Source organism: Drosophila sulfurigaster, chromosome 3, assembly GCF_023558435.1.
Source record: "Drosophila sulfurigaster albostrigata strain 15112-1811.04 chromosome 3, ASM2355843v2, whole genome shotgun sequence".
NCBI classification, from domain to species: Eukaryota; Metazoa; Arthropoda; class Insecta; order Diptera; family Drosophilidae; genus Drosophila; species Drosophila sulfurigaster.
In genome coordinates, this window is record NC_084883.1 from 25,590,374 (window position 1) to 25,605,744 (window position 15,371).

Genomic DNA, 15,371 nt, shown 5'->3' on the forward strand with positions numbered 1-15,371 from the left:
TGAATAAATGCAAATACACTTTATTGCAAATTTAAAAGGCAACAGCAAATTATTTGATTTTGTTTTATACTTTATGCTTTAATGAGATATTTGAACCTCTTACTCCACTGTAAAACCATCGCGACGTCGTGCCGAAGCGACGCTGCAGCAGCACACGAAGCGCATTTGTTCCCGATTCCCGAAGCACGACGAACGATAGCCGAATGCTTATTCCCGGTTCGCAGCTCGTGTCGTTCGTTTGCCGGTCCGGCAGCAAAATCAGTTCGTTCGCAGCATTCGTGACGAGCGGAACGGTTGGAGCTGTGATTCTCTTTGATTTGTTGCCCGTGGCATCGTGCGAAAGCTGCTTAAGAATTAAATGATAAATTAAATAATAACTCGCAGAGTTAATCGCACTGAAAACAGCAGACAATTTTGTGGGCATTTAATGAATTAATTAGCTTGAATCCCTTTTGGCATAAGTTATCCCAGTAAATTGGCAAAGTTTGCATTGCGCATTGTGTAAAATCTTGGGGTAGGTTATAGTTCTGCGAATGCTTATTTGTATTGTTTGGCAGGAGAGTGACAACAGCAACAGCAACAGCAACAACAACGCGAGCAGCATCAGGAACTGCAGCATCAAGGACTGCAATTGCCTGGACCTTTATACGTTTCCGGCTAACACCCATTGTCGCTGTGTGTGTGTTTTTACCTGTGTATGTGTGTGTGTGTGTGTGTTTTAAACTTCAAAAGCTGTGCCAAAGTACCCGGAGTGTTGAGGTTTAAGTCCAGAGCCCAGAACCCAGCTACAACAACCGTAAATCGGCTTATGAACTTTTGTCTGCAATCAGAATATACTTCAATATATGTACAATAAAGAGACTACAGAAAACCTCAGGCTGTTGCAAAGTGCCGACTTATAAACTTTTCATATATTTTTAATATGCAACATAATTAAATGAAGTGCAACTGAAAAATGTAAAGCAAAACGTAGAGACTCGCTTTAAGTGCGTATCCGGCAAACAACAACAAAACAACAAAATGCGGCTGCCTAATTTCGAAATAAATTTTCGGTTGCATGTTCATCCATTGTATTCCAGATACGGATGCGGAAACAGCGTTACGATGCGACGCCGCGTTGCATAATGTGCAGTTTCCTCCACATACTTTCATAAATTGGGTCTGCTCTGATAACACCTAATAATAATACTTAATAATAATAAAAGCAACACAACGAAACAATAGATCCACATTCTCTCACGCACTTTATCAATTGACTGACATTTAGAAATATTAGCCGCTAAATATCTCTCGATCTTTGTCGAGTGCAAATGGGTTTACTAATTTTTGTATACCCTGTAATTAGCAGACAGCAAAATGGAGTCTAATAATACACAAGAGACAATTTGATTGGCCAACAATTAATTCGTTAGGAAAGTACACAAGTAAACAAACTCAATCCGAGTGTCCAACTATAGTTATGACTAGAGTTGTCTATGGCCAATTGGCCAAGTCAAGCGTGAGAAGTGTCCACATGTCGGTTATGCAAACGTAAAGGGAAAATCGAAAACGAAAAGGAAAAGGAAGTTGGCTTCGATATCAGTCCCTCAGACATTTTGCTATGCATTGAAGTGTCCATCAAATGTCGCCTAGCTGAGGCCAATGAACTGCCAATAAATAGAACATACTCGAGTACATATAATTATTGGTTTTCCCCACTTGTGTGTGTGTGCAATTGTGGGGGCGAGCAGCGGATGGAGGGGGATGGAGACAGAGGCGGAGTCATTCATTCAATCTATAGCACAAAACGACATCGATGTCGGAAATTGGCGCTCTCTTTGATTCTGCAGAACGCACTCGGACGTATGATAGTCAATTTTACACGTCGACCGCTTGGCACTGGCCACAATAACAAACAAAGGCACAAAAAACAAAGTGTCCACTGCAAAGACGTGTGTATACTCTTTCGTAGTAAACAAAAGAGGAGTTACAAAAAAATGAGTCAAAGGCAGAAAAGTTTATCCTTTAGGATCATCATATTTTATGTCTGTCTGTCCAATCATAACTTAGAAACTTTTCCTCGCAGTGATTGAAATAGAGAGAGAGAGAGATAAAGATAGACAGAGATAGAGAGAGATAGACATTAAATTACTCTTATGTAATCTACGCAGTTTACTTTTAACTTAAAAGTTATTCATGGCCCAGCCTCTCACTAAATTCGTCGATAACATAATTGCAAATTAATAATTGAATTGAAAGTATTTCATTAAATTCATTAAATAACATCAAAGGCTTAGCTGAGTACTCAATTATAAGTTTACTTTTATTAAATTTCATCAGAAATATAATTTTGTAAACAAGCTTTGCAAGTCAACGACAGCTTCATGCACTCAGTAAACAGAAACAAAATCCGGGATAAATACGCAAAGTTGAACTCGAAGCGCTGTCAATATTTTTATAGGAAAATACTTCACGTTTTTAATACCTAAATGCTTAAAATTTAGTAGTTTAAGCTTATTTTGACACTTAAATACTTAAATTATATTAAGTTAAAAATTTCATCTCAAATGAACTCTTAAAAATCTGGAATTAAATCAAGCTAAAATCTTGATTTTTTCAGGTACTTTATTCTCTGTAGATACTCCTTTAATATTTAAAGAGTATTTTATAGTCAACCCACTGAAATGTTGCTGGCTTGTTAGTGTGTTACAAAATCTCTTAAATAGTTGTCATACCCTTTGTTTTGGCCACAGCGAACGCGGCTCAAGTGCAATGCACCCTGGCAAAAGTGTTGATGCTGCATTTCTACCTTCAGCTTTTCAGATATTACGACTGCGAGTGTTCGCTCACTCGCTCATACATACATATGTACATACGTATGTCGCCCCACAATTTCCGAAAATAAAACTCAATTTCCATTTTAAGCATAAAAACAAATATTGTTGTGCTTGCCCGAAAATAAAAGAGCATGAATTGGATCAGAAATCTGCGCTGCTCACTGCTCATAACAATGTGGCAGACAGACACCACATTTTGATGTATGTAAATATGTATCAATGTATGTATGTATGTATGTACATGTGTACATGTCGTACTTATTTATGTAGATGGTAGCCACGTAATGAAAAGTGGCATTTAACGGCGCCGCTATTCATCACCGGACAGATCAGAGCTGCACAGTCGGAGGCTGAGGTTTTACGCCCAACTCCAGATGGGAATACCACTGCCTCCACCTCCACCTCCACTTACGCCTCCTCCAACTCCTTCTCCTCCTCCTCTGCCTTTGCAATCTCTGCCACATCCGCGTCTGTCAGCAACAGTTCGCCGCTTCCGTAGCTGCTCCTCCTGCTACTCAAATATTATGGAAAACATTTTTATGAGGCTACAAATGAAAAAGAGCGCGGGCGGGGAAATGCTGCTCATGGAAATGGATGTGGAAATGGCATCGAAGTAACAGCAGCCAGCAACTTTACAAATGTGAATGCTGCATTTATAATGCGGCTTGTTCCTCTGTTTGCGCTTGTCATCGTTGCTCTTGTTATTGTTGTTGCACTCGGATTTTGATAGGCAACACACAGAATGAAACACTGACTAACGTTGAATCCTTTTTGGCAGGCTACACCACAAGCACAACTATCAAAATTGATTGCTTTCACATGGATAGCAATTCGGTGAGTCCCCTGCCTCCCATGGCCGTGATGGAAAGTGAGAAAACGCCCCCCGGAACGCCCAATGGCGATATGCCGCCACCGCCGGATGAGAAGTAAGTTTGCAACTTTCAATTGAAAATAAAGCTATTCAAGAACACAATTATTTAAATGACAAATAGAAGCTTTAAAGACTAATTATCTGGAATATTAACGAAGATACTTCTAAAAGATAATATTATTTTTTTAAGAGTTTTAGTTTTCGAATACAGTTTAAGTTTAAGAAATCTTTATTAAAATTTGTAGGTGGAATATTACCAAAAATCTTATATCATATGCTTGCAATTTTGAGATATCTTTACAATCAAAAGATGAGATTAGTTGACCTAGAAACAAAACGTACAGGCAGGCAGATTACTACGTCTATTTATGTCGTCAACCAAATCAAGTATACGCAGAGTGCGTCATACACTTCTTAGCCAAAGCAGAGCATTACAATGTTACTATAATTAACTAATTTAACGAATACAAATATTAATAAATATTTTATTACTCCTTAATGCGTAAATTGTTAAGCATTGCCAGCAGCTTAAACCTCTTTAAATAAACAAAATAGATCTTTCAAGACACAGTGTGTCGTCAATATGATAATTATGCGGCCCACGCATGTGTTCATTTCCTTCTCTCTGCACATTTGTCAGGCACTCATACATCTGAAGCAGATGATTTAAGAAGGCACAAGCTGTGCTTGCTCTTTTTCGTTATTGTTTCTATTTGGATATAAATAATTTAATGAAGACAATTTACCAATTCGCCAACTCAACAGCGCATTTGCGTGAAAATATTTAAATGAATTGTGTCGAGCATGGAGAATTTGAAACCACACACATGAGAGAAGCCAATTGGCTGCGTCTAGCCAGCAATTGGAATGCCAAAGCGATTCCATCCATATTCAACTGTGAACTAGGCAATTGGGGAACTGGGAGGAGGGAAGAAGCAAAGCATAGTTGAAACTGTGCCTTGACCTCGTCCGGCAGGAGTTGTCGTTAAAACTGGGCACATTAATCGCTGCTAATGGCTAAAGTGTAACATTTACATTTTCAATGTGGCCGCGTTACGTTACGTTGCGTATACGCCGCGTAATTAATGCCGAGGCGCAAATAACAACAACAACAGCAACAACAGCCGGATTTGCAACCACGCCCAGGTCGTACTCCTTTCGCTTTTTAACGCGCCAATTTCCTAATCCCACAGTACCGAAGCGAGGTCGTAAATTCTATTTTAATGCGAGCAGCTCGCAAATCACACACACACACAACAAGCTCACACATACATTCAACAGTTGATCGCGTGTGGACTCACAGTTGGCGCCAGACGCATATCCTTGTGTCCTTTCATTCACTTGGTCTGTTTTTGTGTTGTATTTTGGCGCACAGCTGCCTTCGTTTTCCCCTTTCTGCTGCTCTCGCTCTCACTCTTGTAATTACCGACATATTTTGTGGCCTCACATTGAACCTTTTGCTCATTTCATTCATTTCGATTTCAAGTAATTTCTGGGCGCGCTCAGCCAAAAAAAGCAACTGAAAGCCAAAGGAGTTGCCGTTGCCGTCTCGTGATTCTCACCTGAAAATCCTTCCTTCCGGTGTGCTCCTCCTCCTCCTCTACGTCCTCCTGCTGCTGCTCCTCCGTTCATGTGTAATGATGACCACGCATTAGCAGGGTGTGTTTTGTCAGCTTGTTGTTGCTCCATCGTCGCTTTGTCGTCTCCTTTCTGTAATTACCGACCTAGTATAGTCTCTAGTTGGCTGGTTTGTCCCACTTTTGCGTTTAGCATTTACCAACATTGTTGATTATTTATGTATTTGATTAGTCGCAGTTCCTTTTGATTGATGTTCATGTGCACATGAACTTTTTTCCTACCTGATTGTATTCATTTATTTATAGACATAACACATAACTGCTATTAATACAGAAGCACTGAAGTATCCATTGAACCCGTGTGAACCTCAACTTACCTTCATACTTTATATGTAATTATATTTCATGTTATTAACCTGTCTTCTTTTGGTTTAAACAAATTTACAATGTTTCGCTATCTTTTACAGTGTTTGCTCGCTGTCTTGAAATAATTTCACAATAAGATCACATGCGCCATTTGAATGTACTTCTTATTATGTATTAGGATCGCATGAGATGACACTTCTTACACAACTTGAAATGGTAACAAGTGAACAAAAATCACGTTTGAGTGAAAAGTTAGCCAGAATGAGTCAAAAATTGAGCGATCTTGAAAGCAAAATTCTAACAACTTCTTTTCTATCATATTTAAGTAAATGTTTAGCTTAAATTTTAATTATGCATTTAGTTTTCATCATTTATGTATTCTACAAAAAATAGAATTTTCAATTGAAAGTATCGCAGCCCTCCAAATTCAACTACATTTTTCACTTTTCATGTGTACAGATCGTAAAGCTCAATGTTGGTTTGTGTCTCCGCTAGAGCTGACTTCTCGTGTCTTTGCTATATTAACAGTTCTCTTTTGAGTTTAACAGCGCATTTTTGAGCATAACATAGCATTAACATAAACAGCGCTGGTTTGTAAATCTGGCGTTAAATTTGATTTAAATTATGCGCATAATCTGCATTATTTATGCATAATTGTTAATAAAATATATAGTTTAATTATTTTTTCGTACTTTTTGCAAGCTATTCAACTTCTAAAGCACTTTAAAATTCTATTTACGAGTACTTAAAAACGCCGCCATTTGTGTCGTCTCTCTGCTCTGGGAGATTCAGCGGCGACCATAACATTTTCAGTTGGTTCGAGCGGTTCATTCGATGCTGATCGGTATCAGACGTAGGTTGTGCGGTTTTCCGGGTGGTTTTCGAGCAACGCGTATCGTGTAAAAAAAACAAATGTATGTTGAATTAAGTGTTGTTGCTAAGAACAAAAGGAGCAATATAAACAACAACCTTGCGCCATTATATAGAAAGTGTTTAGACAATGTTTAGTTGTGTCTGTGTGTGGTTTTAAATGTGTGTGTATGTTTGTGTTGTGTGTATGCGTAACTTTTACTACTAGCTTCGGTATTTTGATAGACAGATAGATAGATACACCTGAACATATCAATGGATGCTCGTTACATGTTCCGCGCCATTGTCTCTCAATTAAGAAATCGAAAGTTTGTTTTTCTTTTTTGATTGTTCGTCGAAACTGAAGAAGAATGCCATTTGCATACGTATAAATCACATTAATTAAATACTGTCCGAGCGTGAACCCAATCTACACTCTATACGGCATTCATGAATAGATAATAATCTTACATTTGCAACCCGTGATCGATTTGGGAACTGAAACTGAACTCAAACTTTTTGGCATCTTCTCTATTTTTTTTTTGATATTTGTTTCTTTACAAATTAACGCACTGATTAGCAAGTCGATTCTCTCGACAGTTCTGATTGAAATATATACGTTAATCTACAGAGTGAAGATTCTAAATAACTAAATAATTACGTAGCCAAATGTCAGTCTCGTGTAGTCGAGCAATCTCATTCTCAGTCGCAGTCACGCAACAAATGTTTGTCTATTTTTTGTGTGTTTATTTTTTACATTAAATGTTATCGTTGCCTCTTTACACTAGTATTTACTAGAAAATCAATTGCAATTGTGGGAAAATTCGAAAGCGCTTTTACACGCTCGTACACCGAAACAAACGATCGATTCAAAAAATAGCCCAGTGACGTATTGTATTCGAAAATCGCGTATACGCCGTGTGCAGTCCCAAGCATAAAAAGAATTGACAAAATTGAAATAAAACTACTACAACAACAAGAACAACAACACTCCACCAATCTACATACATAAATTCGCCTAAATGCGTGATCGTCATTTGGGCAAAATGCCGCGTGGAGGAACGACAACAGCGTAAGTCCATCAGATCTCGAGGGTTGCTAGTGATATAACATCTAACATACTGTGTTTACTTAAGATATTACTCCAAATTAGTATAAAACTTATCTTCCTGTGTGTGTGTGTGTGTGTGTTTTTATCACAAATCTCAAGGCATTTCACTAATTAGTACACTTTTGACAAGTTCTATACAGATAAATTTTCGTCTAGATGACCCTGAGTTTATTTCAAGATTAGATCTAAGAGAGAGCGAGCTGAACATTTTATTATTTGACACGCCCGCAGCGTGATGCTGATGCTGGACAACACAACTGTATAAACTACCCTCTGGCTGAAATAAATAAATACATTTAAATTGATAAATTACGGTTTAAGGGAGTTGGGAGGAACAACACACAGCACACACACTCATAACAAATATACATATATGAGTTATGGCTACAAATAAAGTAAAATGTCCGCAACAAGCTGCCTTCGCTTTTAATTCCAATTCGAGATAAAGTGAAAAAAAAGGAAAGAAAATAACATGGCAAATAAATAAGGCAATGTTTATGAAAATGGATAAATAAATATAATAATTCAATGAATAATAAATTGCAGGGCAACTGTTGGTGCACAGTGTCGCATTTATTGCGCTTCGCTTCGCGTTTTATTACTGCGAATTTGATTGTATCTTCAAGATACAATTACAGACACACATGCAGGCATGCTCGAAACAAAAGCGAGCCACAATTGAAACTCCACGAGACGTCGCTATCGTTGTCGCTGTAAACAATTGTCGCCCACTGTAAACTTATACCATTATTATTAACAAGCGAATGCGAGTCAGACAGAGTATTCGCTCTTCATCATAATTAACCCGCAGGATACACACACACACACAATGAGTGTGTAGATAGTTTTTATGATTTGCAGTCGTGCATGCCAGGAAATGTTGTTTCAATTTCGTTACACACAAAGTTTTAATTGTGCATGTCGAGCTGACATGTGTACTGTAAAAGTGCTACACTTATGTTTAGGGTATATAGTTTGAATGTAATCTGTAATTTGTGGCATCCTACGCTTTCTTTAATTGCCAACAAGTTGCCTATTCTCCAGTGCTGCACTTAATCACCTACATCTTCAAGTAAATAAGTATCTAAGTATCTTTGCCGCTGCTCGATGTGCTCTTTCTTGATTTGGCTAAACAAGCCACGCTCCAGTTTTACGCGCGTGGCCATAATTAGCCCGCTTTATAAGGCAGACTTCTTCTATCTACAGTACATCACATGTCCCCAATCGTAACTCAGATTTGTGTTTGATGGACATTACAAATTTTCTCTTTTAATACCAGCTACCCATAGGGAAGAAGGGTATTATAACTTTTTGCGTGCAGGAAAAGTATGTAACAGGCAGAAGAAGACCCCATAAAGTATATATTTTATAGATTAGAAATGTCCGTCTGTCCATCTGTCCGTCTGTCTGTATTAACGCCTAGAACTCAGAGACTATAAGAGATAGAGCAATAACTTTTTTTGACAGCACTTATAATATTTGCATGCAGTTCAAGTTTGTTTCAAATTTTTGCCACGCCCACTGTCGCCCCCCGAATGCAATCGGGGTTTCGTTGCCTTGTCTGACAATCTGCTTACCTGTATGTTGCCCTGTATGGTATATTTCCAATGTAGTACTTCATTGATATACCAAATATATACTTTGGTATATTTTAGTATTTTCGTGGTATATTATTTCAGTATATTTTAAGAATAATACCGCACTGGTTTAATTACATTAAAAATGAATAGTACACTGGACTGTAGCTTTCTTACTTGTTTTAAGCTGCAGCTCAGAGACTAGGCTGAATGTTGATGAATCCGAAAATGCAGCTAGCTAATTAATTAGTTGTGTCTAGTCGCGCTTTCGCTGGGTTAAAGAACTGCCAGCTTAGGATCCTCACAGGTTTCTCCAGACAGTGTGTCGAGTCAAAGTTGTAGGCGCAGTGTCAACTGCCTCCAACTGAGGCTGACCCATTAGCCAAACAAATGGCGTTAATATGGCAAAGGCAATAACCACAGCGACAACTTCAACTTCAACTTCAACTGCAACTATGACTATGAGATTGGTTGGCAGGTTCAGGTTCAGATTCAGTTTGAAAACGAGTTTGCAGCAAAAGCAAAAGCTAAAGCTTTTAGCGAAATTTTCCCATAGCGCAGCCAGTTAAAAAGTGAAAGAGATACAAATGCACATGCACAGATGCGGCAGGCAGATACAAATGCAGATACAGCTGCAGGCAGCCCCTGCTGCTGCTGTTGCTGCTGCTGTGGCTGCTGTTGGCTGTTTACTTTTTTACAACAATTTGTGGTCGTTGTGCGTTGCTGTTGCTGCTGCACTTGGGCCCAAGCGGCAAGTGAAATGTGTGTTACTCGTGAAGCGGCTGCTTGCTGCCTGCGGTGCAATGTGTTGAAAGCTAAATGCCTGCGCTTACAGCAGCCACAGTCGCCAAGTGGCTGCCACACCAACACACAAACACAAACACACACCAACATACAGATAGGCAGACACAACATATTGTTGCAACGGGCGTTCATTGACATCTCGACTGAGAGTGCAACTGCAACTGCAACTGAGACTCTGGCTGCTCGCGGCTAATGAAATTGTCAGGCGTAGCAACGAACAACAGCAACAACATCAGCAACAACAGCAACGATTGTGGGGCATTGTCGTTCGGTCAAACACAGACTGCGCATGTTAATTAAATAGCTTATTACGAGTCTCTATCAGAAAATGATGCAAGTGATACATACGACACCCAATCCAAATATCAATTTAGTTGCTGCTGAGAAAGTGCGTGCTTAATTAAATACTCGTATGTAATTTATTATTTTTGCTTTAGCTATGCGCTTTGCTTTCCATTATCTGCTGCGCCGACCGATTTCTTTGCTCTGCGCACTATTAATTTAAATAATAATTGTGTGTTTACTTTCGTTTCAATTTTGTCTGTTCGCCTGTCACTTCAAGTGCAACCGCAAGCAGCTCTTTGGCATGATTAAGCGCCTCGTTGGCTGCCAGATATGTGCCTAATTACCACTGCCCCAGAGACTTGCCACAATTCCCCCCACCCTCCCAACCAACACACACGATAATCTGGAGACTGTTTACATTTGACAGCTGCTCTTTGCATTGTGTGGCAGCATTCGAGTGTCGCATCTGCTGTCGCTTGCAACAGCGCAGAGTGTGAGAACTTCCAGAAGTTCGTTGATGGATGTGTTTCGGCAACTGAGATCATCGCTTGTCCCCTCATCACTCCCCTCACATCAAACACGAGTTGGTTTTTTGTCATTTGATCAGCAGCTCACGCAATAAACGACAGCGAATACTTAATTGAATCGAGTATAGAATTGCATATTTGATAGCAAGCGACCCACATTGCCATCTAACGCTATAGTACACATAACAGTCAATAAAGTCAATTTGTGGTAGCCTCACTGTACTTACTGACATCATATTAAAATTAATGCAAAAACTATTGTTATGCTTGTAATAATTTACAAGGCATTTGCCTCAAGGAAACTCCTAGCAAAATATTACGTATACGAACTAATTTAATTAAGATTACCTTCACTCTACTTGCTATCATTGTCTATATTAAGAAGCCAAAGTGTGAATATTTATTATGAATACTATTATTTAATTAATCTTGTCCTTACTGTACTTAATATCATATGAATACAAAAACTATTGACATATTTAAGATAGAAAGTCTTTGTAGATACTTTAAGAAACTCACCGAAATTTGAGTCTTGTTTTCAATATACTTATTGTTATTGCCTATACTTATCAGAAAAATTGCGAATATTTATAGAAATTCCTTGAATACATTACAAATACTAAGAAATTTAATTTGTCTTGTCTTTACTATACTTAATATCAAATTAATACAAAGGCTGCAGATTTTTTTATATATATAGGGAAACTCTTTATGGAAAAATGGAATATGTTCTTAGCTACTGTTTAGTATTTTATGGTATATTTCCAGTATAATACTTCATCGTTATACCAAATATGACTTTCGGTATATATTTGTGTTGTATTATTCGGTATATTTTAAGAATAATACTGCACTGTATTGCTTTTATTTAAAATAGGTAGTCAGTATCTCACAGTCGAGCACACTCGTAAGTAGCTTTCATATAAAAAAAAAGTATGAGCAAATTTGTTTTTATCGTGTATTTACTGTTCTTACTGTCAATCACACATGTTCATTTTTAAACAGCAACTTTTGTAATGCTTTCGAACTAACTCCGCATGGGGAATATTCAAACAAACGCCAAGAAACTCAAAGACAATATTTCGCATCTGTTCGATCGAACAAAAAAGTAAGAATTTGCCATGTGCAACAGACTGTGGCAAGCGTGGCTATCGCAAAGAGCTCGTCGCGTAATTACATTGTGCCCAGCAAATTAGATAATTGCAAAACTTTCTTAACCTCTCTCGCGCGTACTCTGCAAATGTTGATATTTGCTTTTGTAAATCAATTTAGTCGATTAGCAGCGCATTCAACTCACAATTAGCGACTCGACTCGACCAAGTGAAAATTTCCTAATTATACAAAGACTCTCAGACTCTCTGAGACTTGAACTGAGACTGAGATTGACTATGATAAATTGTTGGTTGTAATTATGCAATAAAGACTGCGTTCGTAATTGCTCTTAATTCTTAAATCTTTTAAAGTTATATTTAGTTTGGGCCACACACACACACAATTAACTTACTATGGATGGTATTGATCGTAATTTTATTGATAAACTTAATCGTATGCTGCTGCGACGTCCCAAATTAGCAAAAGCTAATCACTTGCAACTCTCTTTGCAGACGCTATGAGGAGGATCCGGATAATGCATGGAACGCCTGCTCCTGGTGTGAATACATGCTGATCGTGATACTATCGACCATTCTGCTGGTGGGCGTGCTCATCCTGACACTCTTCTGGGTGATGTTCTATCGCAATGGCTTCGCCTGGACAGACAAACCGCTGCAGCAGTTCAATCTGCATCCCATACTCATGATTGCGGGCTTCGTAACGCTCTCCGGATTTTGTAAGCAGCAATGTGATAAAAGTATTTTGCAATTCCATTCTATAATATTCCCATTGCAGCTATCTTGATTTATCGACTGTGCCGTTGCATGAAGCACATCTATGTGAAGCTGATTCACATGTTCTTCCATGCCATTGCGATACCCTGCATTGCCCTCGGCTTCCTCTCCGTCTTTGACTCGCACAATGCATTGCAAAAGGTGAATTTCTACAGTCTGCACTCGTGGCTGGGTTTCGTGACAATGGGCATGTTTGTGCTTCAATTTGTAATTGGTTTCTTCAGGTGGGTGCCCATCATAATCATCAACATCAACATCATTGCTAATTACACATTCATAATGTGATCTTTTCATTAGCTTTCTGGTGATGCTCTGCTGTGAGAACAAGACCTATAGCTGTCGCTCGGCCATGGTGCCCATCCATGCCAGCTTCGGTTTGGCCAATTTCTGGCTGGCCATTGCCACATCCGTCACGGGTATCATTGAGAAGGAACGTGAGACCGCCGAAGATCCTAACTTGAGGTAAACATTGAGAGTTTTATTAACATTTGAATCACTATTTAATCACTCCGTATTCATTCATTTCCAGTGCGGAGAACCGACTCATTGAGCATTATATTACGAGTGCGATAGGCATCACATTGGTTGTCATTGGCATCATCGTCACCTTTGCCGTGCGAAGGACCAACGCTCCTGCCTCCGCCAAGGTCTATGTCACCGAGCGCATTTAGATGTTGGGATTGAATGCCATGCCACGCCTACGACGACTACGCCCACATACCACAGCCAGTGTTATGCAGAAAAGGCTTCTATGTTATATGTTCCACTTCTCGAAGCATATAAATGTAGCTGTGCAATTATAAATTTGATACATAAAATCATTGTTGTGTTAGCACAAATGAAACACACGCTTTTTGCATTCTCTTCCCTCTCTCTCTCCTATCTACATACTATCCATACAATACATAAATCTTTATGCCAAATCCTAATCTTTTTATCAGCAGCTACTCGACTCGTAGATAAATCAAAATTAGCTCTTTTCTAAATGCCAATCTTTAACTGCTAAGTAGATTTGTAGAGATTAGGAATCTCATCTTGAAACAATTAAGACAACTTTGCATAATAGTAACTATAGGACCGCCCAGCCTCTAGACCAGACCATAACCGACCAGATCAAGATCAGACCAAGCATACTAGAAGACTACACGCAAAACACAAAAAACTATGATCAAAATCAAAAGAAAGGAACAATATATGCAGCCGAGTTCTTAGCCACACCACTTTTTGGTAGTTTTCTAGACATTTTTGATATATGTACTACTATTCGATATATACTATTGACTTACATATTGTACGTACTATACAACTGCATAAGATTTACACAAATAATATATATATATATACATACAATACATATTGTCGCATTTGATGTTTTTGTAATCGTGCAAAATATATAATTGTATTTCATAACAAGCTAAGCAATATAAGTTGTAAACCAATTTTTATATAATAAATGATTTTTTTATTTATTTACAGTATGTATAAAAAAACAAGCATATTATTCTCGTTGTAGAAAATGAATAAAAAATATAAAAAGAATATGGATATCATCTCATCAGAAATCTAACTGTACTTGCTGCCTTTGAGTCGTGGCAATCGCAGTTTTGGTCTCTGTATTAAAATCACACTCTTTTTGCCTGATTTCGGCGATTGTCCCGTCACAAATATGGCGCCATTATTCGAGCTTATTGAGTAAACGCTCACATTCTGTGGCTCTAATCTATTAGATGGCATATCGAAGTTGCGAACTCGCGGTTCCGGTTTCGTGTTCTCCGGCATGTTCTCCACATCTAATTTGAATGGTGACACAAAGTTGCGTATCCAAGGTTTCGGTAGCTGTTTTTTTTCTTCCAAGCAAGGACTGGACGCCGTCAGGCGATTAGCAGTCGATCCCTGATCTATTGACAGCGATAATGCTGGAGACGGTTTTAGTTGTTCATAGTTCAATTCTGGCTCAAAAGCTGGCACTTCGCCCTAAAACGATATTGTTGTGTTACTAAGACTTGAGACTTGTCATATTAAATGACCACACTTACTGTACACAGATGCAGTTTCTTGGCCTTGGTGTTGTCGGCTATCAAAAGTCCGCATTTGCATTCAACGTAGCCATGAAGCCGATAGATGGGTCCGATTTTCTTGATGCTAAAACAGCGTTTAACATGCGCAGTTACATTTTTAAACTTATCCATCGATCGGCCACAGCTGGGGCATGTTCCTTCTTCGCTGATTTCATCGACCGTGTACCAAAATGTTTTTCTATCCTTAAAAGATTTGGATGCTTTGCTTGCAGCCTTTGCATGAAAATCAGATTAGTATTTGTGTGTTAAGCATGAATATATTCATTAACCATACCGTTGATTCTTCGCTAGACATTCTGCAGCATAGATATCTTAACAAAGTGTTGTTTAACTTTAAATATTATTTGTGTTGTATGAGAATTTTCCAGCTTTTTAGATCCAACAGGTCTGCAGCATCAGTAGTTTGGAGCTACCATTATTTATAATTGAAAATGAGCATTTGCAAGTACACACTCATATATATTTAACTGAATTATCACTTTGTAAAACGTATTTAATTTGTTTTCACTTTTTTGTGCATAAAATAAATATATTTTGTTGATTTCAATGTACTTTCAGTCTTATCGAAGCTGCTGCCGATAGCGATTAATGAAATTATTGTGAATGGACTTATCGCTTTGACCA

The 15,371-nt window shown here is 38.4% G+C and overlaps 2 protein-coding genes across 4 annotated transcripts; one reads left to right on the top strand and one right to left on the bottom strand.

Moving 5' to 3' along the window:
- The first annotated feature begins 288 nt into the window (after positions 1-288).
- Positions 289-13,517, top strand: LOC133843823 (uncharacterized). Of its 3 annotated transcripts, XM_062277550.1 has the most exons (6): positions 289-514; positions 3,595-3,742; positions 12,388-12,611; positions 12,671-12,893; positions 12,967-13,131; positions 13,199-13,517. In XM_062277550.1, the coding sequence occupies exons 2-6, from the start codon at positions 3,636-3,638 to the stop codon at positions 13,338-13,340; spliced, it is 861 nt and encodes a 286-aa protein (XP_062133534.1). In that variant the 5' UTR covers positions 289-514; positions 3,595-3,635; the 3' UTR covers positions 13,341-13,517. The 3 variants fall into 3 exon arrangements, with proteins under 3 accessions (XP_062133534.1, XP_062133536.1, XP_062133535.1); XM_062277552.1 differs by lacking the exons at positions 289-514; positions 3,595-3,742 and adding an exon at positions 7,268-7,551; XM_062277551.1 differs by lacking the exons at positions 289-514; positions 3,595-3,742 and adding an exon at positions 11,757-11,891.
- A 619-nt stretch (positions 13,518-14,136) lies between these two features.
- Positions 14,137-15,315, bottom strand: LOC133843824 (uncharacterized). The gene is made up of 3 exons (XM_062277554.1): positions 15,022-15,315; positions 14,706-14,960; positions 14,137-14,643 (listed from the first exon to the last, which is right to left on the bottom strand). Exons 1-3 carry the CDS (start codon positions 15,040-15,042, stop codon positions 14,233-14,235), a joined length of 687 nt encoding a protein of 228 aa, XP_062133538.1. The 5' UTR covers positions 15,043-15,315; the 3' UTR covers positions 14,137-14,232.
- Positions 15,316-15,371: the final 56 nt, after the last annotated feature.

Excerpts from the sequence above, each read along its gene's own strand:
- LOC133843823 (XM_062277550.1), top strand. The coding sequence starts at position 3,636 with ATGGATAGCAATTCGGTGAGTCCCCTGCCTCCCATGGCCGTGATGGAA. Across the intron at positions 3,743-12,387 it reads CCGCCACCGCCGGATGAGAA|ACGCTATGAGGAGGATCCGG; the intron begins GTAAGTTTGCAA and ends CTCTCTTTGCAG. Across the intron at positions 12,612-12,670 it reads CGTAACGCTCTCCGGATTTT|CTATCTTGATTTATCGACTG; the intron begins GTAAGCAGCAAT and ends TTCCCATTGCAG.
- LOC133843824 (XM_062277554.1), bottom strand. The coding sequence starts at position 15,042 with ATGTCTAGCGAAGAATCAACG. Across the intron at positions 14,961-15,021 it reads TGTCTAGCGAAGAATCAACG|GCTGCAAGCAAAGCATCCAA; the intron begins GTATGGTTAATG and ends TTTCATGCAAAG. Across the intron at positions 14,644-14,705 it reads AGAAACTGCATCTGTGTACA|GGCGAAGTGCCAGCTTTTGA; the intron begins GTAAGTGTGGTC and ends ATATCGTTTTAG.